General features: G+C 39.0%; 1 protein-coding gene across 4 annotated transcripts in view; it reads right to left on the bottom strand.

The window, feature by feature from the left end:
* DOP1A (DOP1 leucine zipper like protein A) overlaps nt 1–24,535 on the bottom strand; it is an 89,981-nt gene that overhangs the window by 56,042 nt on the left and 9,404 nt on the right. For 2 of the 4 annotated variants that reach the window (XM_073336554.1, XM_073336553.1), the window contains 8 exons: nt 20,910–21,084; nt 18,685–18,876; nt 16,278–16,459; nt 14,206–14,376; nt 11,105–11,294; nt 10,284–10,382; nt 3,905–4,004; nt 1,323–1,432 (listed from right to left, as the gene is read on the bottom strand). In XM_073336554.1, coding sequence (XP_073192655.1) covers nt 1,323–1,432; nt 3,905–4,004; nt 10,284–10,382; nt 11,105–11,294; nt 14,206–14,376; nt 16,278–16,459; nt 18,685–18,822 — 990 coding nt within the window. In that variant the 5' untranslated portion in view covers nt 18,823–18,876; nt 20,910–21,084. Of the gene's footprint in view, nt 1–1,322; nt 1,433–1,534; nt 1,632–3,904; nt 4,005–10,283; nt 10,383–11,104; nt 11,295–14,205; nt 14,377–16,277; nt 16,460–18,684; nt 18,877–20,909; nt 21,085–24,535 lie in introns of those variants that run through there. The other 2 variants (XM_073336552.1, XM_073336555.1) reach the window with 2 other exon arrangements.

Below are 24,535 nucleotides of genomic sequence, written 5' to 3'. Positions count from 1 at the left end.
AATGGGCAAGGGGTGGTATGCACCCACTCCCTCTCACAAACAGGTATTTCACTGGGCCCCATGCAGGGCTACAGGGCTTCCTCCATATAACCATAATTCAAGGTCAACTCTCTTTAGCCTCCCACTAGGATTCAGCTCACTTATGAATCATCTCGCCCTCCCCTCCACAAGGAGGGCAGAGGGTTCCTAGGGGGACCTCAGCCTGTGAAGACTTACAGTCTCCCCTTTTCACAGGCAAACAGACCAGCCAAATCCAAAGTCTCATTACATCTGGGAGTTGGCCCTTTTAGCCGTTATTCAAAATGGACACCAGCCAAGACGAGATGACCTAACCCTTTCTATATTAACTCCTAATGTTAGAGTTCCCATTCTTTCTTACTCCTTTTAACCTAACTGTGCCTCCAAAATGCTGTGAGGAAGGCAAAAAAACCCACTGGACTCTTGCCAATGTAGCCCAATTGAAAAATTCCTTCCTGATCCCCCAAACTGGTGGTCGCTCTGATCCACAGCAGCCCTGAAACACATCTCCATATACCTTAACTACCTGAAGAGAGGGTGAGGCATTTATCGAGGCAAGACTGCCTCCAGATGCCCAGGAAGGCTTTAAATGGAGGGGGGAAGGTTCTGAGGCCAACTGTCTCCATCATTACCCTCAAGTCAGCAAGCCAATAGGTAGCAGAAAAGCCTCCCCCTCCCTGGCATATTCCTGCGTGTACCAGACACCAGAGGAAGCGCTCTCCCTTCTCCCATTGTGGGGACTGGTCATCCCCCTGCTAGTCTAACCAAACTCCCTCTCCCCCACAGCTGAGACAGGGAGGGACATTTTTGTCATCTATACAAGTGAGAAGGGAGCCTCTCCAAATCTGTTCTGTGGATAAGTAGATTTCAGTCTGCTTCGCTGTCAATCAATACCTTCCATAAATGCTACTCTGTCTAACAGAGAGGAAGCAATAGAGGAGAGATGGGATTAAAATACTTCCATATAATATTATTGTTTTAAAGAGGAGAGTGCTAGCCAATCAATGTTTCACACTAAGCTTTTCATTCAAATCTAAGAGTTCTAGAAGAATTATTTCTTTTACAGACAAGGACATACTATAAAAAGGCAGCGCTTCTAAAATTTCCTCATAAAAAGATACAAATTACATGAATATATTGACATGGCCAATTAGTGGATGAGGAAACACCAATTTTTATCAAGACAATTCTTAACTGAAAGAATATTTTTATAATAGGTTTGTTTATAAGGATTTATATTGATGAAAAGAATAGTTTCATAATGAGTAAATGCCATGTAAAAAAAACAAACATATTATTGATACCTGGACCAACATTTCCTTAGAAAAGGTATTGAAATAGTAAGTGGCATGTTCCTCAGGATTGCTATGTCTTGTGCTTCTAGGTCCTACGATAGCACCATTATTATCAAAACCTTCAAGCAAACAAAAGACATGACAAATTAATATTTACCTTTTTATGTTTTCTTCTTCAATTTTTTAAACACTGGATCAACACACTGGCACTGATAACTTACCAATTTGTAGTCCAAGTAATGTCGGCAAGAGAAAGACCATTTTAAATAGTTTAATAAAAGAATCTAATTAAATGGAACAAAGTATTAAGCTGACTGCAGAGTGAACTACACTCTGGAGTTTTAGTTTTCATTGAACACACTGCTAGATAGTTACATTACTTTTGACAAGAAAAATGTAGACATCAAAAAATACAGTATGTTCTACAGTATGCGTCTTCAAAGTCAATGTACTGTAGCAACAGAAACAACAATTACAAAGAACCGTAGTTAACGCTATTGAACGCTGTAGCAGATTTTAAACATTAGAGGACCACAGAGACCAAAGCCAATGAAGCTATTGTCCTAATGTTGTTATTCTAAATTATTTATACATGTAAAAGGAATATCAAAGTTAACTATTAAATCATTTATAAAAAGATTCATATGCTAAGGAAACCATCTTGATCATTGAAAAATTATGTGAAAGAAATATCTAGTTTCCTCTCTGAAAATTTAATCTTTTCTTACAGAAATTCAACATTTTCCTGATAAGCTTTTTTAAAAAAAAAAAGCAAGCTGCTGAAAACATCAACATTTCTTCAGAAGTGGTTTTCACATTTTCTGCTCAAGAATGATGAAAACAGAAGAAAAAGTAGAGAGGATGCATGTCATTTAGTTTCAACTGAAAATAAACTTTAGTATTAAGGACATCTGTGGAGAACTGACTTGGATTTAAAAAGGTTTAGTAAGATTTTTGTTTCTATTTAATTTTCATAAAACTGTGCATTAAGATATAAGAATAATGAGGAATAGCTAAAAATAGATACGCAAGTACTATATTATGAAAACGTAGATCTAAAAGATCCTCACCACTTAGTTAAAAGAAGTGGTTTTATATTTACAGTAGAATCTTCATTAATAAAATACAGCAACACAACACTGATTAACTCAAAGAAAAAATTATTATATTAATAAAAACTATACAGATCAATTAAATGGAAAACAGAGATTATATAATTGTACAGAATATAGGACATGCCTATTTGTGTGCTAATGCTGCAACACTTGTACATGCTGATCTATGCAGCCACTCCATTTACTGAAATCACACTGACATCAGTGGAAATTGCACAGATGGAATAGCTGTGGAATCTGCTGTCCATAATTTTAAGAAAACAGTGTGAAGTTACACCATGAGTTACAGAAAGATGCATCAAATGTTGTTCTCAACATTCTTTGTAGAAGTTTCAAGTTCTGTTTTATAGAAAAAAAGTTAGTTACTTAGATTCAACCTTAATTTGTTTTTGTTTTTTAATTTATTAAATGCAATTTCCTTTTATTTGGAAAAATTAGAGAAATGATCTACCTATATAAATGTGTCTCCCTGTCTTCCTGAAAAAGACAAGTAGCAGCTCATAAAAAGAGGCTTTGAACTGTGAAATAGGTAGGAAATAAAGTGTTTAATTGAAGTTGGAATTTTTGATCCTCCTTCCGAATGAACCCATTTGGCAGAACATGACATGAGTTTCATCAGCAGTATTTAAAAAAAAAGAAGATAAACCAATTTCTATCATGAGTAGATATTTGTTTGATATTCAAAGATTTTTTAAACTGATTAGAACAGACAATTTCTATAGCTCTTCATTAATTCTTTTTCTGACCAACTGGCATTATATCAAGATGAAAACTATTATATAATGTGATGCTAAGCATCCACTATTTTCACCAGTGGAGACATTTTTAGTGACATGGCAGACGCCCAAAATAGGTTAAGAAATGCTAATTTAGGCCACAATACTGTATACATTTACATACCTAAAGTTAAGCACATATATCAGTGTTTGTGGAATCAGGGAGTTAATATAAAATTTTACTTTCAAATATATTTCAATGTATCATTGTTCCCTTCATTCTCCTTACCCCTTCCTACTTCAAATGTAAGTTACACTGACTCATGTCTTGTCTTAATTTAGACTGTTAGCTCTCTGGGGCAGGGACTGTGTTTTAACATGTACAGCTCCGGCACAATGGGCCCCATTGCTGATTAGGGTCTATGGGTCCTACACTGTAAGAAAATATATAAATAATTTATATATAGCAAGGAATATTGTTATCATGGGCTTTTTCACATGGCTGTGCTGACGAAAAGGTAACAGTTTTCTTATAAGTCACTTTTGATAAAATCAAAATCTGGTACACACAACTTTCTTTGTATTGTCTAATACATTGGTGGCAACTGTGTTGTACTCATAACTATAGCATGAACATAATAAACACTGATTTCTATTTATCAAGTCACATACATAAGATTTCACCATTACCAGTATTATTTTTACAAAATTCCTTTCTCTGCCATTAAACAGATAATTATCAAATTCAGTACAAACTTACCTAGAAGCCATGCATAAAGCCTTCGGTTGAGTGACATATCTCTGCGTAGTACTACATGAAGGGCTGCTGACAAAATTCTGATCATGTCTGGGCGCGTTGCCTGAAGAAATTAGGAACATTACTGTAGTTTAACCACAGAAAGGGACATCTGTAGCTGGCTAATGGATAAGTATTCACTGAATAAAAATTATTTAATTTCCTGAAACCTCTGAATTCATAGCAATGAAGTAGCACAAAGTTCTGAGTCTTAGGACATCAAAAAGTGAGATTACTATTTGGAACAGCCACCTGTTAGAATGCTGTATGACACTGCAACCATAGTAGCACATTGCTGCCTCTATTAACAGTCCATCACCGTGCTACAATGCATTTCACTTTGATTATCAAGCGAAAGTCCTGGAAGCAAACTGATTAAAATGCAACAAAAAAATCCCCAGCAGACACAGTCTTAAATAATTTTCTCCTCATTGATTAGTATTTAAAAAGCCCTAACTTATGTGAATTTTAGTTCTCAAGAAAGGTACTACATGGATACCTCTGACACATAAAATTTGGGTTCCAATCAACCAAAATGTTTCAGGTCAATTCAAAATCAAGTGTTTTGCTTTTTCAATTTGTTCCAAGTTAATCAACTTGTTTCAGTCAACTCAAAATTAAATGTTTTTTATTTTTTTCATTTCGATTTGGCTGTTTTCAAGTGGGGTTTTTTTTACCCTTTTTGGGAATATTTTATCTTAAAAATTGGCCATATTAGAATTTCAAACACCATTTTGAAAAGAAAAGTCAAAACACATAGTTCTCACATTTTTACATTTTTCCCAAATTTAGACCCAAAATTGCACATAATTTTAGAGCACGAAAAAAATGCTTATTTCCAAAAACAAATCTATGAATCAAAAAACTTTTACCCAGCTGCAGTGCTATCTAAACCCTGAAGTGGAAGGACCACCACTAGGAGTGAGGGAGTAGTTCTGTCTCCATGCATGCTCAATCACTTATTTCCCTTAAAGTGGTCATCAGGAGCCAATAGGAAGGTATTTTTATTAAAAACAAAACAAAGCAACTATCCTCTAGGAATGGAATTGCTCCCACAAAATCATTTTACAACTGCCAGCAAGCACTAAATTTCAGTCACTACTGAACTGGGCTGCAGTTTACAAGTGATCTAGAAAGTGAAAAGTTCCTTCCCATTAAACTCCTTAGGATGCCTAAGCCCTGGTCTACACTAGGACTTTAGGTCTAATTTAGCAGCGTTAAATGGATGTAAACCTGCACCCATCCACATGATGAAGCCCTTTATTTTGACTTAAAGGGCTCTTAAAATTGATTTCCGTACTCCACCCCTGACAAGTGGATTAGCGCTTAAATCGGCCTTGCCGGGTCGAATTTGGGGTACTGTGGACGCAATTTCACGGTATTGGCCTCCGGGAGCTATCCCAGAGTGCTCCATTGTGACCGCACTGGACAGCACTCTCAACTCAGATGCACTGGCCAGGTAGACAGGAAAAGAACTGCGAACTTTTGAATCTCATTTCCTGTTTGGCCAGTGTGGCAAGCTGCTGGTGACCATGCAGAACTCATCAGCAGAGGTGACCATGATGGAGTCCCAGAATCGCAAAAGAGCTCCAGCATGGACTGAACGGGAGGTACGGGATCTGATCGCTGTATAGGGAGAGGAATCCGCGCTATCAGAACTCCGTTCCAGTTTTCGAAATGCCAAAACCTTTGTCAAAATCTCCCAGGGCATGAAGGACAGAGGCCATAACAGGGATCCGAAGCAGTGCCGCGTGAAACTTAAGGAGCTGAGGCAAGCCTACCAGAAAACCAGAGGGGTGAACGGCCGCTCCGGGTCAGAGCCCCGAACATGCAGCTTCTATGATGAGCTGCACCCCAGCCATGTTGTTTGACTCCTTCAATGGAGATGGAGGCAACATGGAAGCAGGTTTTGGGGATGAAGAAGATGATGATGATGAGGTTGTAGATAGCTCACAGCAAGAAAGCGGAGAAACCAGTTTTCCCGACAGCCAGTTTCTCACCCTGGACCTGGAGCCAGTACCCACCGAACCCACCCAAGGCTGCCTCCTGGACCCGCCAGGCGGAGAAGGGACCTCCAGTGAGTGTACCTTTTAAAATACTATACATGGTTTAAAACCAAGCATGTGAAAGGATTAATTTGCCCTGGCATTCGCGGCTCTCCTGGATGTACTCCCAAAGCCTTTGCAAAAGGTTTCTGGGGAGGGCAGCATTATTGTGTCCTTCATGGTAGGACACTTTACCACTCCAGGCCAGTAACACATACTCGGGAATCATTGTACAACAAAGCATTGCAGTGTATGTTTGCTGGCGTTCAAACAACATCCGTTCTTTATCTCTCTGTGTTATCCTCAGGAGAGTGAGATATCATTCATGGTCACCTGGTTGAAATAGGGTGCTTTTCTTCAGGGGACACTCAGAGGAGCCCGTTCCTGCTGGGCTGTTTGCCTGCGGCTGAACAGAAATGTTCCCCACTGTTAGCCACGGGGAGGGGGGAGGGTTGAGGGGGTAGCCACACGGTGGGGGGAGGCAAAATGCGACCTTGTAACGAAAGCACATGTGCTATGTATGTAATGTTAACAGCAAGGTTTACCCTGAAAGACTGTAGCCACTGTTTTATAAAATGTGTCTTTTTAAATACCGCTGTCCCTTTTTTTTTCTCCACCAGCTGCATGCGTTTCAATGATCACAGGAGCTTCTCCTTCCCAGAAGCTAGTGAAGATTAGAAAGAACAAAAAAAAACACTCGTGATGAAATGTTCTCTGAGCTCATGCTGTCCTCCCACACTGACAGAGCACGGACAAATGTGTGGAGCCAAATAATGTCAGAGTGCAGGAAAGCACAAAATGATCGGGAGGAGAGGTGGCGGGCTGAAGACGGGCTGAAGCTCAAATGTGGCGGCAGTGTGATGAGAGGAGGCAGGATTCAATGCTGAGGCTGCTGGAGGATCAAACCAGTATGCTCCAGTGTATGGTTGAGCTGCAGCAAAGGCAGCTGGAGCACAGACTGCCACTACAGCCCGTGTGTAACCAACTGCCCTCCTCCCCAAGTTCCATAGCCTCCACACCCAGACGCCCAAGAACGTGGTGGGGGGGGGGCCACCGGCCAACCAGCCACTCCACCACAGAGGATTGCCCCAAAAAAAGAAGGTTGGCATTCTATAAATTTTAAAGTTGTAAACTTTTAAAGTGCTGTGTGGCATTTTCCTTCCCTCCTCCACCACCCCTCCTGGGCTACCTTGGTAGTCATCCCCCTATTTGTGTGATGAATGAATAAAGAATGCATGAATGTGAAGCAACAATGACTTTATTGCCTCTGCAAGCGGTGATTGAAGGGAGGAGGGGCGGGTGGTTAGCTTACAGGGAAGTAGAGTGAACCAAGGGGCGGGGGGGTTCATCAAGGAGATACAAAGAGAATTTTCACACCGTAGCCTGGCCAGTCATGAAACTGGTTTTCAAAGCTTCTCTGATGCGTACCGCGCCCTCCTGTGCTCTTCTAACCGCCTGGGTATCTGGCTGCGCATAACCAGCAGCCAGGCGATTTGCCTCAACCTCCCACCCTGCCATAAACGTCTCCCCCTTACTCTCACAGATATTGTGGAGCGCACAGCAAGCAGTAATAACAGTGGGAATATTGGTTTCTCTGAGGTCTAAGCGAGTCAGTAAACTGCGCCAGCGCACCTTTAAACATCCAAATGCACATTCTACCACCATTCTGCACTTGCTCAGCCTGTAGTTGAACAGCTCCTGACTACTGTCCAGGGTGCCTGTGTACGGCTTCATGAGCCATGGCATTAAGGGGTAGGCTGGGTCCCCAAGGATAACTATAGGCATTTCAACATCCCCAACGGTTATTTTCTGGTCTGGGAATAAAGTCCCTTCCTGCAGCTTTTGAAATAGACCAGAGTTCCTGAAGATGCGAGCGTCATGTACCTTTCCCGGCCATCCCACGCTGATGCTGGTGAAACGTCCCTTGTGATCCACCAGAGCTTGCAGCACTATTGAAAAGTACCCCTTGTGGTTTATGTACTCGCCGGCTTGGTGCTCCGGTGCCAAGATAGGGATATGGGTTCCGTCTATGGCCCCACCACAGTTAGGGAATCCCATTGCAGCAAAGCCATCCACTGTGACCTGCACATTTCCCAGGGTCACTATCCTTGATATCAGCAGATCTTTGATTGCGTGGGCTACTTGCATCACAGCAGCCCCCACAGTTGATTTGCCCACTCCAAATTGATTCCCAGCTGACCGGTAGCTGTCTGACGTTGCAAGCTTCCACAGGGCTATTGCCACTCGCTTCTCAACTGTGAGGGCTGCTCTCATTTTGGTATTCATGCGCTTCAGGGCAGGGGAAAGCAAGTCACAAAGTTCCATGAAAGTGCCCTTACGCATGCAAAAGTTTCGCAGCCACTGGGAATCGTCCCAAACCCACAACACTATGCGGTCCCACCAGTCTGTGCTTGTTTCCCGAGCCCAGAATCAGCGTTCCACAGTATGAACCTGCCCCATTAGCACCATGATGCATGCTTTGGCAGGGCCCATGCTTTCAGAGAAATCTGTGTCCATGTCCTGATCACTCACGCGACCACACTGACGTCGCCTACTCGCCCGATATCGCTCTGCCAGGTTCTGGCACTGCATATACTGCTGGATAATGCGTGTGGTGTTTAATGTGCTCCTAATTGCCAAAGTGAGCTGAGCGGCCTCCATGCTTGCCTTGGTATGGCGTCCGCTCAGAAAAAAGTCGCAGAACGATTGTCTGCCGTTGCTCTGATGGAGGGAGGGGCTACTGACGACACGGCTTACAGGGCTGGCTTCAGGGAGCTAAAATCAACAAAGGGGGTGGCTTTACATCAAGGAGTATTTCACGCAGGACTTCACAGAGGGTTCCAATAAGAAATGGTGCACCTAAGTTATTGTTCTTATTGGAACAAGGAGGTTAGTCTGGCCTCTGATTGATACATGGCTAGATTTACCTCGCTGCACCTTCCCTGTGAGTGACTGCAGTGTGACCTAGAGGAATGAGTCCCCTAGACGGGGGGGGGGGAAGCAAATGAGTACAAAACAAATCTGGTCTATTTCTTGTTTTGATACACTCCATCTATCTTTTACACCTTTGGCTGGCAGCAGACAGTGCAGAAGGACTGCATGCCATCCACATCTCAGGGCTGCTTGGCAGAAGATGGTACAATACGACTGCTAGCCACCCTCATCTCTTGCCTGCCTGGCAGAAGATGGTACAATACGACTGCTAGCAATCCATATCGCCTGCCTGCTCATCATAAGATGGTTCAATAGGACTGACTGCAGGACTAAAGAGAATGACTTGATCAAGTCACTCCAAATTTAGTCCCTACGCCCATGTCTGTCCAGGCGCTCCCGGCCGACGTGGCCAGGAGCACCTCGGACATGATGATGACGGCTACCGGTCCTATTGCACCGTCTGCTGCCACAAGGCAATGGGTTGCTGCTACTGTGTAGCAATGCACTACCGCGCCTGCCAGCACCCAGGCAACATACGGTGACGTTTACCTGAGCGGGCTCCATGCTTGCTATGGTATGGCGTCTGCACAGGTAACTCAGGAAAAAAGGTGCGAAACGATTGTCTGCCCTTGCTTTCACGGAGGGAGGGAGGGAACGGGGGCCTGACGATATGTACCCAGAACCACCCGCAGCAGTGTTTTAGCCCCATCAGGCATTGGGATCTCAACCCAGAATTCCAATAGGCAGCGGAGACTGCGGGAACCGTGGGATAGCTACCCACAGTGCAACACTCCGGAAGTCGACTCTAGCCTCAGTACTGTGGAAGCACTCCGCCGAGTTAATGCACTTAATGCACTTAGAGCATCTTCTGTGGGGAGACACACACTCGAATATATAAAACCGATTTCTAAAAAAACGACTTCTATAAATTCGACCTGATTTCGTAGTGTAGACATACCCTAACTATTCATTTTTAGTTCTCCAATACTGACGACCTGAAAACTCACAAATGAGTACATAACTTGTTTTCTACTCAATTAGGAATTGTGCGGGGAAATATCTAATAGAGCAGATCCCATCTCTAACCATAAAAAAAAGTTTCTGTAAATAATGTTTTCTCTTATATTCCGTCTGTATTCAGTAAAATGTCAACATATTAAACACAATGAGACTAAGACAAGGATCATTGTATGCCAACACACAAGCTACTTGAGAGAGATTCTCTTATAGAGGATTCTATTTATTCTGATTTTGGAGAAAGCCATTAATAAAGATTGACTTAATATCATCACTTGATTGCAAAACAATCTATACATGCAAGAGTATGTGGATATATATTTCTTTATTTTATATTAAAATTTTACCTGACTCATATGGAATGGAAAGCAGAAGAGTATAAGGTCTAATGTGCTCCTTTGTACTAATACACTGGAATCCTGCACTGATGTGCTTACTGCTTCCACCTGAAACAACATTGCCATTAAAAACAGACTTGTAATTAAAATATCATAATTTATTATATTTCAAAGAATATGTACATACACCCCTCAAAACAGATATCTGTACAGTCCTCTTATTAAATATACTGAATATTTTATAAATCAAAATAACCTGGTTCAAAATTAGATATAATGTAAACAATGTACACACATAAAAAATGAAATTATGAAAACATGGAAGAAAGATATAATTGGCACAATTTCTACTAACCACAGAAAGCATTTAAGCTTTGCTTAATATATGCATGGCTTGATTTAGTTTAATCAGCAAAGTAATTCACTACACATTTTTCAAGAAGCAACATGAAATTTGCTACTTTTATTGAAAAGTGTAATGAATGGCCAATTTAAAAACACTAAGCAATTTTTAAAATCTAAATTATGAAATTTCATCTAACATGCATACTATATCAGTCTAACTAGGGTGACCAGATGTCCCGTTTTTAAAGGGACAGTCCTGGTTTTGGGGACTTTTTCCTATATAGGCACCTATTACCCCCACGCCCGTCCCTTTTTTTCCACAGTTGCTATCTGGTCGCCCTAAGTCTAACTAGTGCTAAAAATAGACACAATGTATTTATTTATTTCTATAAAGATTATTTTCAAAGACTGAGAAGACATCAGAAAACCCCTGGAAGCTGTACAGTTATATAAATGAGAGTTACACTAACGAATGAACATATTACCATTAACTCAATGTCACTGCCAATTATATAGAGCTGATCTTCCATTGAAAGCTTTCTGTTTAGATGGGAGAGGACATATGTGATTCCAGGTAACCGAACCGCAGGACTGGTAAGAAGACTACCCCAAAGGGCACTGTAGAATGCTGATTGGTCGACTGCACCAGCAACCTTCTCCAACAGTGTGTTGGTTCTACAGCACAAGTGACAAAAGAGGTCAATGGAACAGAGAGGGTGCATTAGCTCAGACCTTTGGAAACTAAACATTTTCTGCTTTACAAAACATGAAATCAGGCTGTATGTACACAAGCAGCGATCAATGTAAAGTTCAATATTTAGCGAAATACAGCAGACAGAGATTTTTTGCTGCAGAAAGCAATGCACTATAATATATATTATCTTATGAGACCTCCAAGAATATCACAATCTATAGGGAATATCAGCATTACCCACTGGCAATAGAAAAATAAATTAACACTGAAAGAGAGATGTGTCTGGCACTGATTTTAATACAAAATTTAAAAAAGAAAATACAAAGCAAGATACATCCTTCACAATTTCTATGTGGACAAAAGTACTTATGAAGTACATTCCATGAACGACTACTTTTTTACACAGGCGAAGATCAGCTTGACCCTATTTAAAAGCTGAACCTAAATTTTTATCATAGAGAAGCTTGTTTCTATAGTATGGACTTGAATCGCAGCACAAAATACTTGATCAGGGCGGACATTGAAGTATTACACCATCGGTATGTCTACACTGCACTTAAAAATACAGCTGGCCCGTGCTAGTTGACTTGGTCTTAAGGGGCTCAGGCTAAGGGCTGTTTAACTGCAGTACAGACACTGGGGCCTCAGGCTGGAGCCCAGGCTCTAGGACCTTGGGAGTGGGAGGTTCCTGGGGCTCAGGCTGCAGGCCAAGCCCAAACATCTATAGTACAATTAAACAGCCCCTTAGCCCGAGACCCACGAGCTAGGGTTGCCAATTTTGGTTGGATGTATACCTGGAAGTTTCATCACATGACATAATCTTTAATTAAAGATTAATCTTTAATTTCTGGAGACTCCAGGACAATCCTGGACACACAGGTGCTGGAACTAGGGCTGCTGGGGGTGCTACCGCACCCCTGTCTTGAAGTGGTTTCCATTATATGCAGGGTTTACAGTTTGGTTCAATGGCTCTCAGCATCCCTACTATAAAAATTGTTCCAGCATCCTTCTGCCAAGAGCCTGAGTCAGCTTGCACGGGGCAGCCGCGGGTGTCTCATTACATTGTAGATACACCCTAGCATGCCTTGTCATTTGCAGAAATCATGACCACAATACAAAGTTGTTTTGGAAGAAAAAAATAAACCGTTCTCTATTTTTCTTATGACAATCTACATTTTTGTGCTATTTTTTCCCCACCAACTTTTGTAATTCAACATATATACATGTCAAAGAAACAGATAGGAGCCATTGCTCTTACTGGACTCAAACTGTGAAAATTAAGAGTTTTACAGTTTTGGGACTTGAAATATGAAGAATATGTAAACTGCATATTAATAGCTCCCTACTTGGAGAGTCTATAATACTTGCTTTGGAGTTTAGCCTGAAAAAACTAGAGAACTTTTTCCAAAGACTAAGTGTGCTCTCATCCTCCATAGGGACAAGATCCCACCATTAGCTGCACATGGTCTACACTGCTTGTCAACAATATCACAACACTCCTCGCCTCCTGTTTGTGGCTGGAACTCCCCAGATAGAAAGAGCTGCCGTTCCCTGGCCTGACTGCTGCAAACTTGTATTCACACATATACATTGCACTCAGAAAGGTCAATACTATTATAGGAATTTTAGTGTGTAAACTGAAGAGAAGGTCCTACTGCTCTTGACTACTATACCTTGCACTTAATTTAGATTTATATTCTGGACCAAGATTAAGTGTTACACCTATTTGTTTTCAAAGTTTGTAAATGGTAAAACAATCATGGGGGGGACCTACTAAAATGGAAGAAATACATTTTCTAGTGTATTACTGTCAAGGTTCCTTCCCCACTCTGAACTCTAGGGTACAGATGTGGGGACCTGCATGAAAGACCCCCTAAACTTATTCTTACCATCTTAGGTTAAAAACTTCCTCAAGGTATAAACTTTGCCCTGTCCTTGAACCCTATGCGGCCACCACCAAGCGTGTTAAACAAAGAACAGGGAAAGAGCTTGGAGACATCTTCCCCCCAAAATATCCCCCCAAGCCCTTCACCCCCTTTCCTGGGGAAGGCTTGATAAAAATCCTCACCAATTTGCATAGGTGAACACAGACCCAAACCCTTGGATCTTAAGAACAATGAAAAAGCAATCAGGTTCTTAAAAGAAGAATTTTAATTAAAGAAAAAGTAAAAGAATCACCTATGTAAAATCAGAATGGTAAATACCTTACAGGGTAATCAGATTCAAAACACAGAGAATCTCTCTAGGCACAACCTTAAGTTACAAAATGACACAAAAACAGGAATATACATTCCATTCAGCACAGCTATTTTACCAGCCATTAAACAAAAGGAAATCTAACGCATTTCTAGCTAGATTACTTACCAACTTAAGGAGTTATGAAGAGCATTCCTGATCTGTTCCCGGCAAAAGCATCACACAGACAGACAGACCCTTTGTTTCCTCCCCGCCCCCCAGCTTTGAAAGTATCTGGTCTCCTCACTGATCATTTTGGTTAGGTGCCAGTGAGGTTATCTTAGCTTCTTGAAAGGGTTTTGCCTCTGGCCAGGAGGGATTTTATAGTTCCGTATACAGAAAGGTGGTTCTCTTCCCTTTATATTTATGACAATTACATATCTCTAAAACTGTAAAATGAGTTCAATTTGGGACCGACCTGATTTGATTTACTTTGAATATATGCCATTAATTAGTAGTTTCTCTTTCTTCTTGCATAATATTCGGAACTTTTAAAAAAATATCATCTTAATGTTTATCTCTGATTACATCATTTTCTGGATAAAACCTGTTACTTAAATATCTAATTTTTTTAACATATCAGCAAAACTCAACACTTCATAAAATTAAAAGCCAATATTTAAGTAGTACAAATATATTAGTATATAATATCCTCACCTCTCATAGTACTCTGATCCCTCCTCTAAACCAGGCAGAATCCCAGTTAGCAATCCTTGCAGACCAGGTTTTAATGTTTTTCCCAAAGGAAGGTAATAAATCTCATACAGGCTGAGTAATGCTGGTTTGACAGACATAGCAGCATTGGCAAGAAGAGGAAATAGCCCAGAACTGTAAATAATAAAATACAATAATACTGTTTCAGGAAGCTATTTATGTGACACCCCTAAACTAGGTCACACAAAACAGTTATAGCAGTGCTCAGCATTGTCACAAGAATATATTTTTATCTTAGTGTTTTGTATTGGCACAGAGCCACTATGGTGATGAGCACGTCCCAGGTTAATAGACTGGTACAGTGAGGCCCCTAGTTGACTTGATGCAGTCTTATCAAGAAAGGGAGATACAGAATAGCATGTGACTTGTAACAAGTATATAACAAGATGAAACTGAACTACTTTAGTAAGACTGGGGGGAAAAATCTATCATTTTAACTGATCCACCTCTGGAAAATTAAATCTTAAATGCAGGATACTAGAAAAAGAATTATCAAATGAAAAAAACACAAGTAAAGCATCTTCAAGTTTATAAGGAAAACACAGAAGTGTAAACATGGCATAATGGGAACTAATGTTTTTAATTTGAAGAAATTAAAAAGTACAGAAAATTATTTCCCTATAATAAGAACTATGATCTTGAACTTTACAAAAATAAGATACAGGACAAACAAAATAAATATACGAATATCACACAAAATTATTTTTAAAACAAACACAGTATCCATTGATTGCAGATATTCAGCCCACAAATGAGTCCTCAAACTAGCAATAGCCCCATTACTCATGTATGAATGTTAAAAAGGGTTAAAGGAAAGTTTAATTTTATAAGCATAAGAACAAAAAGCATTGAATAAATGTAAATGAACAATAGATTACTCTCATTATGAGGGTTTTTTCCCCATTTTGAGGGTGATAAACTAATACCCGTTCTCCATACCCCCATTCCAAAACAATAAAATCTAACTAAACAGAGCCAAACACAAGGCAGACTACTAATGCTATGGTTCATTCCCGGATTATGACTGTTCTCCAAATGATCAAAAACTGGGATTACATATAAAAAAATAATCTTTTCACTGGGTTGATCCCTTTAACAGCACAGAATGTTCTTTTATCTGATCTTTCTATAACTCAGTGTCTTTATGTGATTTTCTACATTTGCTATGTGCAATTGCTGCTTCTATAGCTATTTCAGGAAAACAGAAGTCAGTTTTAAATCTGATGAACAAAAGAGAGGCTTTCTAACTAACAAAAATACATCTTCACTGTCTCTGCCAAATCTCATAAATTACTACCAAACTGTAAAAAACAGAAGAATTCTGAACACAATTTTATTTTTCAGAATCATTGTGGGCCTAATTCAAAAACCCATTGATGTTATAGATCAGACCCTGAATAAATAAATAATCAGTATATGTTAGGAAAAATTATGCTTGGAGTCACACTGATGTAAGAGGCTCAGAGAACACCTAACAATCCCTAATGAAAAGAAAACTTTGTGGAAACTGTTATTCGTACATGATAGAAATGAAAATATTTTAAAAATATGAAGTTGCCTGAAGAAATTTATTTTTTCTTTCCTCAAATATATACAAAGTGCCATGTCACTCTCAACAACCAAAGAGTATCTCGTTGTTTCTCAAATACCCTCTTGTCTTGGACTCCAGATAATACTTCTGTCTAAAAGCCACTGCTTGTCCTTCAAGGACTTGATCCTTAGATGGCTGAGGCCACCTTTAATGGAGATGCTTGGCACCTTGGAGCCTGTCTTCCTACACCGAGCATCAGCAGTGGTGTTTTTGGTTAGATTACAGGATACTGGGTTGATCATCAGCCTGTAACTTGTCATATTGCAAGATGCTGCAGCTAAAGGGCTTATTTTGCTCTAGCATATATTGTCCATCAGAATAGACTCTTTAAAAACATGTTTAAAAAATGAAACTGAAAAAGTCTTCTAAACTACATTAAATGAACTAAAAATCTGAAAGTTAATGACATTTTAACTATTTTTACCTGTACAGGAAAAGATCTTTAGCCAGACGCTTGGGTCCAATGATTTTGAAGATAATCTCATAGGTTTCAAGTGCCTTCCGATGAACCCCACCTGGCAAGGCTGGATGAAGGCATTGCGCTAGACGCTTGCCTATGGTCAGCTTTTTAGGTACTACTTGGTACTTTGCATTGTTTTGTAAAACCTGTCAAGAAAAATTTAAATCAATTAAAAATATCCCACTTGGGCGTAATAATATATTTCCATGACCCAAACAAACAAAACTGTCCCACATTTCAATTTTAATAAACTGTTCTACTGTCTTCTACCCTGAGGCCTACTCTATGCCTGTCATAAGTGAAATTGAGTAAATCTGTGCAATTTCACTTACATCAGGGCCCACAGTTAAAGTCTGTCTATTCTATTTTATTCATGTTTTTGTGGCACTATTTATCACCGTGGTATTTCGAGACAGAAATTAAAACTCTCCAGCTGCCTATACAGATTGCCAGAAGAAACTCACCAGAAAAAGGACGGTTTGTGACCCCTGTAAAAATTATTCCAGGCAAAAATCAACAGCTGCTGTTTAAGAAGCATAGATTGATGCAGTGTGCAAAACAAAAAACTGTAGAACTGAAATAAATGAATTCACGGTTACCTTTGATATTGGAATTTAGAATTGCATTTGAATTTTTGGGTGTTTCTGTTAATAATGCATCATTATTTAGTGTAAGAATGTACTGAGAATACCATAACCAACATTAAAAAATAAAGTTAAAGCTTTTTTTATACAAATTGACTACTCTGTAGTCCTCATCAACCGCACCAGTACTCCCAAATTTTCAATATTCCACAGGACATAATGAGCAAAATAAAAGTGCTTCAGACCAGTTAGTTTGAGGCTCCAGTCCTTTATGGAGTTCCACAGGGGCTGACTTGTGGGCACACAAGGGACCCAACAGTGTTCAATGAGGCTCCATGGGAGCACACAAGGGGCTGCTCACATGGAGCTTCTTGCAGGATCCGGGCCTATGTTTGTGCAGTGCCACAGAAGTACACTGAGTTATTACATATTTTTATCTTGCTGACAAATCGACAAAGCAGTAACAATGTTCAGAGTCCAGTCCTGTATCCTGGCCTCATCCATAACTCTTACTGGTAGTTCTGGGCATGAGAAATATAGGGTTGGTCCAATAATGTAAATTAGAGTAAATTATTAATTCTGCTAAAAAGTTTAGAAGTGTTGGGATTAAATATAAACAAAGCTACACCACGTTTAACAAAAGAGAAAGGGAATGAAGGATTTTCAGTGTACTCCTGTAAAAAATGCGGTGCTTTCTCTTTCTCATTGATCATAGTAATAGTTTCCACTGAAAACCATTAGAAATATGGATAAAAATTTCTTATCCAGTTTTCTGGTCCCAGATTACCCTCAGAGTAAGCAACAAAAATTACATCTTTTGCTGTAAGCTTTATATATATAAATCAGTTGAAAATTACAAAATATTTCATACCCCATACTAAATTATTTCAAGGGATTTAAATTATATGTATAGCCTACTGAAAATGAACTACTAATTGGACTGAACCTATCTTCCCATTATAAACCCAATTTCTAGCTGCACTATCCTACCCCTTGCCATGGAATTTCATATACCTGATCTTAGCCCATGGTAAAATTTGTGATTTTGTAGTTAAAATTTGGAGCAAATTGGAAAAGACTTTTGGAAATATTATGATTCAGAAACTGAACTGGGTTTTTCCTAACATTTTTTGGTTCATGAGTGCACCAAAAATGCTTGTACTAGAGACTTCAAATTTGTTTCAATCTGTTGGTTTTGGCAAGGATTATGTCTTTAGCTGTTTTATTTGGGATGAATTGTTACACAATTGGTTTAACAAACACATACTTTGTAAATTCCTTCCAGACTTGATCAGTACAGCCAAGATGGAAGGGGACAAGTATGTGTGGAAGAATAACAGGCAGAGAACCAAATGGGACTACCGTGTGGAGCGAGGGACCATCTTGTCTGGTTGGAAGCATGAGAGAGGTCAGCATAAAGGCAAGCATATCTGGGGTATGGACAGAAAGATCCCTCCCTAGTGTACTATAGCTTCCTCTTTATAATTAGAGGAATTGTGGAGGTGGTGGGGGAACTACAGGCGTGATCTCAGGAAGGAAGAAAGAAGAAACAAACAGGAGTCCGGAAAAAAATAAGAAAAAGCGGTGTCCATCATCAAAGAGCTTGTTAGCGCCTCCGAAATTTCTGTTCATTGAGCAATTTAACTTATGTGGAGGTTAACCTGCTAAGCTATTTTTCCAACAGTTTAATAATAGTTTAGGTTTTAGACTGTTAAACCCTTATCTTTTTATGTTATGTTATTCTCCCATACATCTGCTGCCTCTTCTGAAGTGTGCTACTGTCATACCTTGTTTAACTTTCCAAGTGCTGATATCAAATCTGCCCATTCACTGGAGTATTCAAAGTTCTTCAGTGCTTTGTCAACCGCTGCTACATAGTTTCTATACTTGGAGTCACTCAGTAGCTCCACCTCCTCCGTGTTCATCCTCCCACAGAGTCCCCACTAGATACCAGTATGCAATTCATGTAAAATCATTAGCTGTAAAAAAGTGAACATTTTTTTCAAGTTTCATAATATTAAAATAATTATAGATACAAAATTTCATGCAAAGAGCTTGTGATCATCATGGAGGCTAGATCCTGTCCCTGTAGAAAGCTTTACAGATATGTGAGAATAAAGTTAGGCTTACTAATTAGGATAATCTGTGTATTGTGTACAAAAATATTATTTTGCACAGATATTAAATGTGTTTCCTGAAAGGAGTTTGTGTTCACCCTAAAAAGAAAAGGAGTACTTGTGGCACCTTAGAGACTAACAAATTAGTCTCTAAGGTGCCACAAGTACTCCTTTTCTTTTTGCGAATACAGACTAACACGGCTGTTACTCTGAAACCTGTGTTCACCCTGTCATCTTGAATAATCCAATCATGTTAATTATTCAAAGATTTTCATACAAAAAAAAAATTCCTCAGGTTTATAATTCTAAATGAAGCAACAGGTTTGAAAGTTTCATACGCATGACAGCCAGCAGTTCAGAATATGCTATACACCGTAATTGCAAACCAATGAATGCACAGCCATACATTATGTAATAAAATTATATTTCTGCATTTTGTTTTTTTTCTGAGCCATCATTGGAACAATTTGCCACCACGCTTTCCATGAAGTAATCAATCTTTCTGAATCACCTCCTGTGCAAAGAAAAAAAAATGAAGGACATATGTATGCAACACAGTTGCACAGTTCTCAGAACTGCCCTTGGGCATTAACATTTACTTATGTCACATTTGGTGTTCCAATTTAGTGACATATTTTGTCACGATCTGCATCCATATATTATACTTTTAAAAGGGATTACTGTATACTGTTTTGTATAAAGTAAGTCTATGCACACAGGTACAAGTTTAATAGCATTTTGTAATCAGAGTTTTTAGCAGCATGTTGCAATGGTCTACACTGAACTCAGTGGGATTCCCTGGTTACAACAATGTTCTGACACACCATCACAGGACTTATATTGTGTATCCATATTTTAGTTTTACTTAATCTTCTTTTCCCTCCACTGCTCCTTTGGTATTGTCCACAAAACCCTCTGGGAATTACAACTTATACTTGTGTAATTTTACTCTAACATACCTGGCAATTGCAGCTTTTGTCGCAGTCTTTTCTGTTTGATAGCTCTCAAAACACACACAAAGACTTAAGGTTTCTAAATTCCTGCAAATGGCATAAATGTCACTACATAATAGATTTCACATCCAACAAATGCAGTTTTCTGTCTTGGGTAAGAGCAAAGAATGGGAAGGACAATGAGTTGGTTGCCATAACTCCATGTTCAATTTCAGGATGAAGTCCAGCAGACAGCAAAAAAACACCTTCCTCACGTGTAAAACTGAAGATGGGAGTAATAATAAGAGAACTCCATTCATTATCTGGCCTAGCAGATGTGATTACAACTAAAAAAGCTACTTTGAAAGACAGCTCCTATTAAGCTTCCATTGTGAAGTAACAGAGAGAGTTACCGGGGAGCGTATTACAGCAAAGTAAAGGCCTCTGAAATAACTGAAAGCAGAAAAGCCAATGTAGAGGTGGAAAGCAATATCCCAAGACCTAAGACGAAGAATACAGCAAAGGTGCAAATCCTTGGAAACTGTTATGAGGAAGTCAAAAACATTCTGAAGGAATCAGAAAATGAATTATACTATCTAATTCTTGAATTATACTATCTAATAAATGTCTTCATATTGTCCAAGATGTGAAACACAAAATGTGGAGAATTTTATGCCATTCACCAGGCACTTAGCAATCTCAGCAAGAAACCCCATTCTATGGAACCCTATTCCATAAACTTCAATACAGTTACCTGAGGTGACTGGGTAACTGAAGAGAACAAAGCTGTAGGGAAGACAATCTCGTATTTTGGGATACATATAGAGAGATTAATCATCATGCTCATCAAGCCAGAAAAACATGAGTGGTGAGTCCACCCAAGAGCAAGCAATATCACCACCACTGTCTCGGCCAATTTTTCTCAGCTCTTTCAGTAACTGGGGGAAAGGGAGAAAGTTGTACCTTCAAGCTTCCATTATAATACTCAGTGAAGACACAGCTGAACAGGGTGTTGGGTTTCAACAGCTGAACCAAGTGAACTTAGCAGATACAGTCAAGGTGAGCCAGACAATTTTGCCAAGGCGTTTGATGTCACCAGATTCCAGCTGAGCTAGTCTTCCCAGGACTTCTTCTTTCACTGCAGTTAGGAGATAGCATACCACTCAAATACCCAGGAGAAAGGCAAGATTGGCAACAATGAGAAATCATTCAGGCGTTGCCCCATTCCCTCAAGAACCCTGGTGAAAGGTGGAGGACTCCAGTATTGACCTCTGATATCAGGGCAATGGGACCATAAAAATAAACAAATAAATACCTAGTTGGATAACTCTCTGCTCTGTCTTCAACACACTCTCTCCACCTGTCTTTTCTTCCCCAGGATCATGGGAATACTTGGTTATCTATTTCCTTGTCCTCCTTTTGTGAGCCTCTTCCCCCCGCCCCACCCCCCATGTTTGTTTTTTCTTTCTTATCCCTAGAAAATAAAACAGGAATGAGAACTAAAGGAAGAAGGAAAGAAAGAAAACAGAAATGTGCTTCTAGATACAAGGAGGCTAACGAACTGGAAGGAAAAGACATGGGACAGATGGAGCCTATATATAAAGGCTGGATTCACAAATCTTTTGCATCTTTTGCTGCCTGGTGGATGAAACAATAATGATGATTGTCCTTTATTTTCTCTGTGGCAGGACAGAAGAGGAAGGCATGCTACAAATGTTTAATGAAGCAAATAGGCTCAATGAAAGTGCCAATTTATGTGTTCTGGGATTCCCCACTGAAGTTAAGGGCTTGAATTCTATTACTTTTATGAAATTTTGTTTAACCATCTTTGCTTTGAAATAAATGCGAAAAAAAGATCCATTTTACACAGAGAATAAAGTCCTAGGGATATAATGACTGTCAATGTTTGATCTCCAAGAATGAAATAAAATATTAACAACAGTAAAAGAGAAGAAAGAATAAACACACAAAAGCAGCAGGCTTCCTATTTTTTCAGACTTTAGCACTAGCACAGAGGAATGGAGGAAAGAACTGACATAGTGAATAAATGTTTCTTAGGTTAAAAATATTTCAGCATCTCTTCTTTATCCAGCTACATCTTATGTACAACATAGCCACTTATATTTTGGTGGGGAGAAAGACGTGGCTTCCCTTCCAGGCTCCCGCTCCCTAACCCACAAATGTTTGTGTTAAAGTGTGAGAGCAAAGAATATGGACTCTTATTTAGAAACAGAAGATCAGGACTATTAGATGTTACTTAAAGAACAATGTGTCTGTTTTCCTGGAGACCTTAATTCTGGTTTAAATATCAGCAGTTCAGTATGTCTTCCTGGCTCTTTTCCCTGTACAGATATGGCAATTAGTAGCCTGTAATCAAATAATCTACATATTTAGAAATTGGTCAAGTGCCCACTACTTGACACTAATGCAATTATAGAATTATTTAATTGCTAATACGTGCATTATGTTTCTTCATAATTATGCAAATAATTATGACACATAGATTATATTTTACTTTATCCTATTCAGTAATAGTGCCACTTTCCCTTACCCGCTCTCATTTAGCCTGAGACTCACTTCCCTGCTCTACCTTGTCAATATGGAGAAAACTTTCACTAACCACTGTATGTGCTATACATGTTCTGTGGATAAAGAAACTACAGTGCTGTAAATCCAGTCCCTTTTACTAGCACTACATTCAATCACAATTATTTTAAAATAAAAAATGTGGGGAAAAATCAATTTAAGTTTCCTTAAGGTTCTATATTTATCTTCTATTAGGATATTTTATTCCAAATGACTACTCTACTAGATAAAGATTATTTCTTCAACCCATTATACATTTGATTAATTGAATTAATGTTGAGTTTTATTTATTTCTTCTGAAAAATTAACAGAATAAAAAATATCTTCAGCTACTAATGACCTACTAAGTGTTGTTGTTATTAAAACATTTACCCAATGTGATTTCTGTACAACTGATTTTGTACAGCATTATCATTATTATTTGAAGTGTCAATACAGCAAAATGTAGTGTAACAATGTCTTCTGCATCTAGAATGGATTAGATTTCAGTATACCTTTACCAGTATTCCTCCACGCATCTACCCTGAGCATAAATACAAATTCAAGAGAAGGCCTGGTTTAACTATAATGTGATCTGAAAGAACTGTCCCAGCTCTGGGACATTTGATCTGGCAGGTTACAAAATAACTGCAAGTTATTACAGTCACAGAAACCAACCATCCCCAGGGAAAGTTTTGCCTTTTTTCATTTCATAGTCTCTTCAAAAACAGACCCCAGCTTCCCCGTACCATTTATTTTTAAAATACCCTAATTTATAGTAAAAGTAACCACACTCTTGCCATTAACTTGCATACAGTAGTCATGATTAAAGTTTATTATCTTTTTTGAAAGAAACTTCTATAATTTCAAATAAATCTTTCGACGTGCAATAGGAGAAAAAATAACATTAAAATAATGTTACAGTCTCACTTTAATTTGTGAGAAATAAGGAATGTATTTGTTCTTCCATTTCTATTTTTGTCAGCATGAAGGTCTTGTAACACAATGTCATTTTTAACCTTTTTATTTTTCATTTCTATCATGTACTCTAACAAGTATTTTTTCTTTGCACTGATTTACAGCTAAAGATGCAACAAAATTTTTGTCAAGCTGTATAGTTCTAATAATTCAGTACAACATTATTAAAGCTCAGTAATAGTATCATCTACTAAAATGAAACAATGGAGCAAATATGTCTCCCGCAGAACTTCCTACCTTTTCTCATATTCCCTACTTTAAAAAAATTAGCCTCCTGTAAGTGGTTAATGAAGCCAAAATGTGTGGAGACAGTTAATCTCTTTGAATGTGATACACTACGTCTTTTAGTTCTTGCCATTGCAGGTAATAAAAGCATAAAACTATGTTTGTGTTTAATTCACATTATTAATACAGAAACATGTTCCTTCCTTTCCCACCACCCCCCATGCCATGTTTTGTTTATGGCTTCTAACTTAGAAAGTTGAACCAAATATATAATTAAATTTGATGGCCCAAACAAAAATAACTTAAGGAAAACATATGGTTTCCTCTGTTGCACCTTCACAAACATACAACACTGAATAAATCATTTATTTGCTTGTCTCTTACACTCTTCACTCAGTAGCAGAGCCAGCTATCTCTGTGAAGGTTTTTCTAATTACTTTACTGTTACGATCATTCAGACTGAGAGCAATTTGTCTCTTGCTGTAGGTGTAGCGTCCAGACAGGAGGGGGAACATATGTAGTCTTTTCAGAATAAAGTTTCACCCAGTCTCCCACACATTCTAGATAAATCTATTCAATTACTTGTTAAACGAACCCACTTCCATTTCATGGCTGGTAAACTGTCAACAGAAAGAACCCCAGGCCTATTATCATTGCGGATTATTAATGCCTCTTAAGGAACGAAAGATGCCAAATAGACCTACAAACCACAGTTTGAGGGTATGTTCAAGTCATCACAGCTTGACGCTACAATCTTGATCCTGTCACCAACATCCTATTCTTGAGGAAAGTTATGAACAAAAGAGTGACTGGCCAATTCT

Source organism: Lepidochelys kempii, chromosome 3 (genome assembly GCF_965140265.1).
Source record: "Lepidochelys kempii isolate rLepKem1 chromosome 3, rLepKem1.hap2, whole genome shotgun sequence".
In the NCBI taxonomy this organism is placed as follows: Eukaryota; Metazoa; Chordata; order Testudines; family Cheloniidae; genus Lepidochelys; species Lepidochelys kempii.
This window is presented reverse-complemented; position numbering and strand designations above follow the sequence as displayed.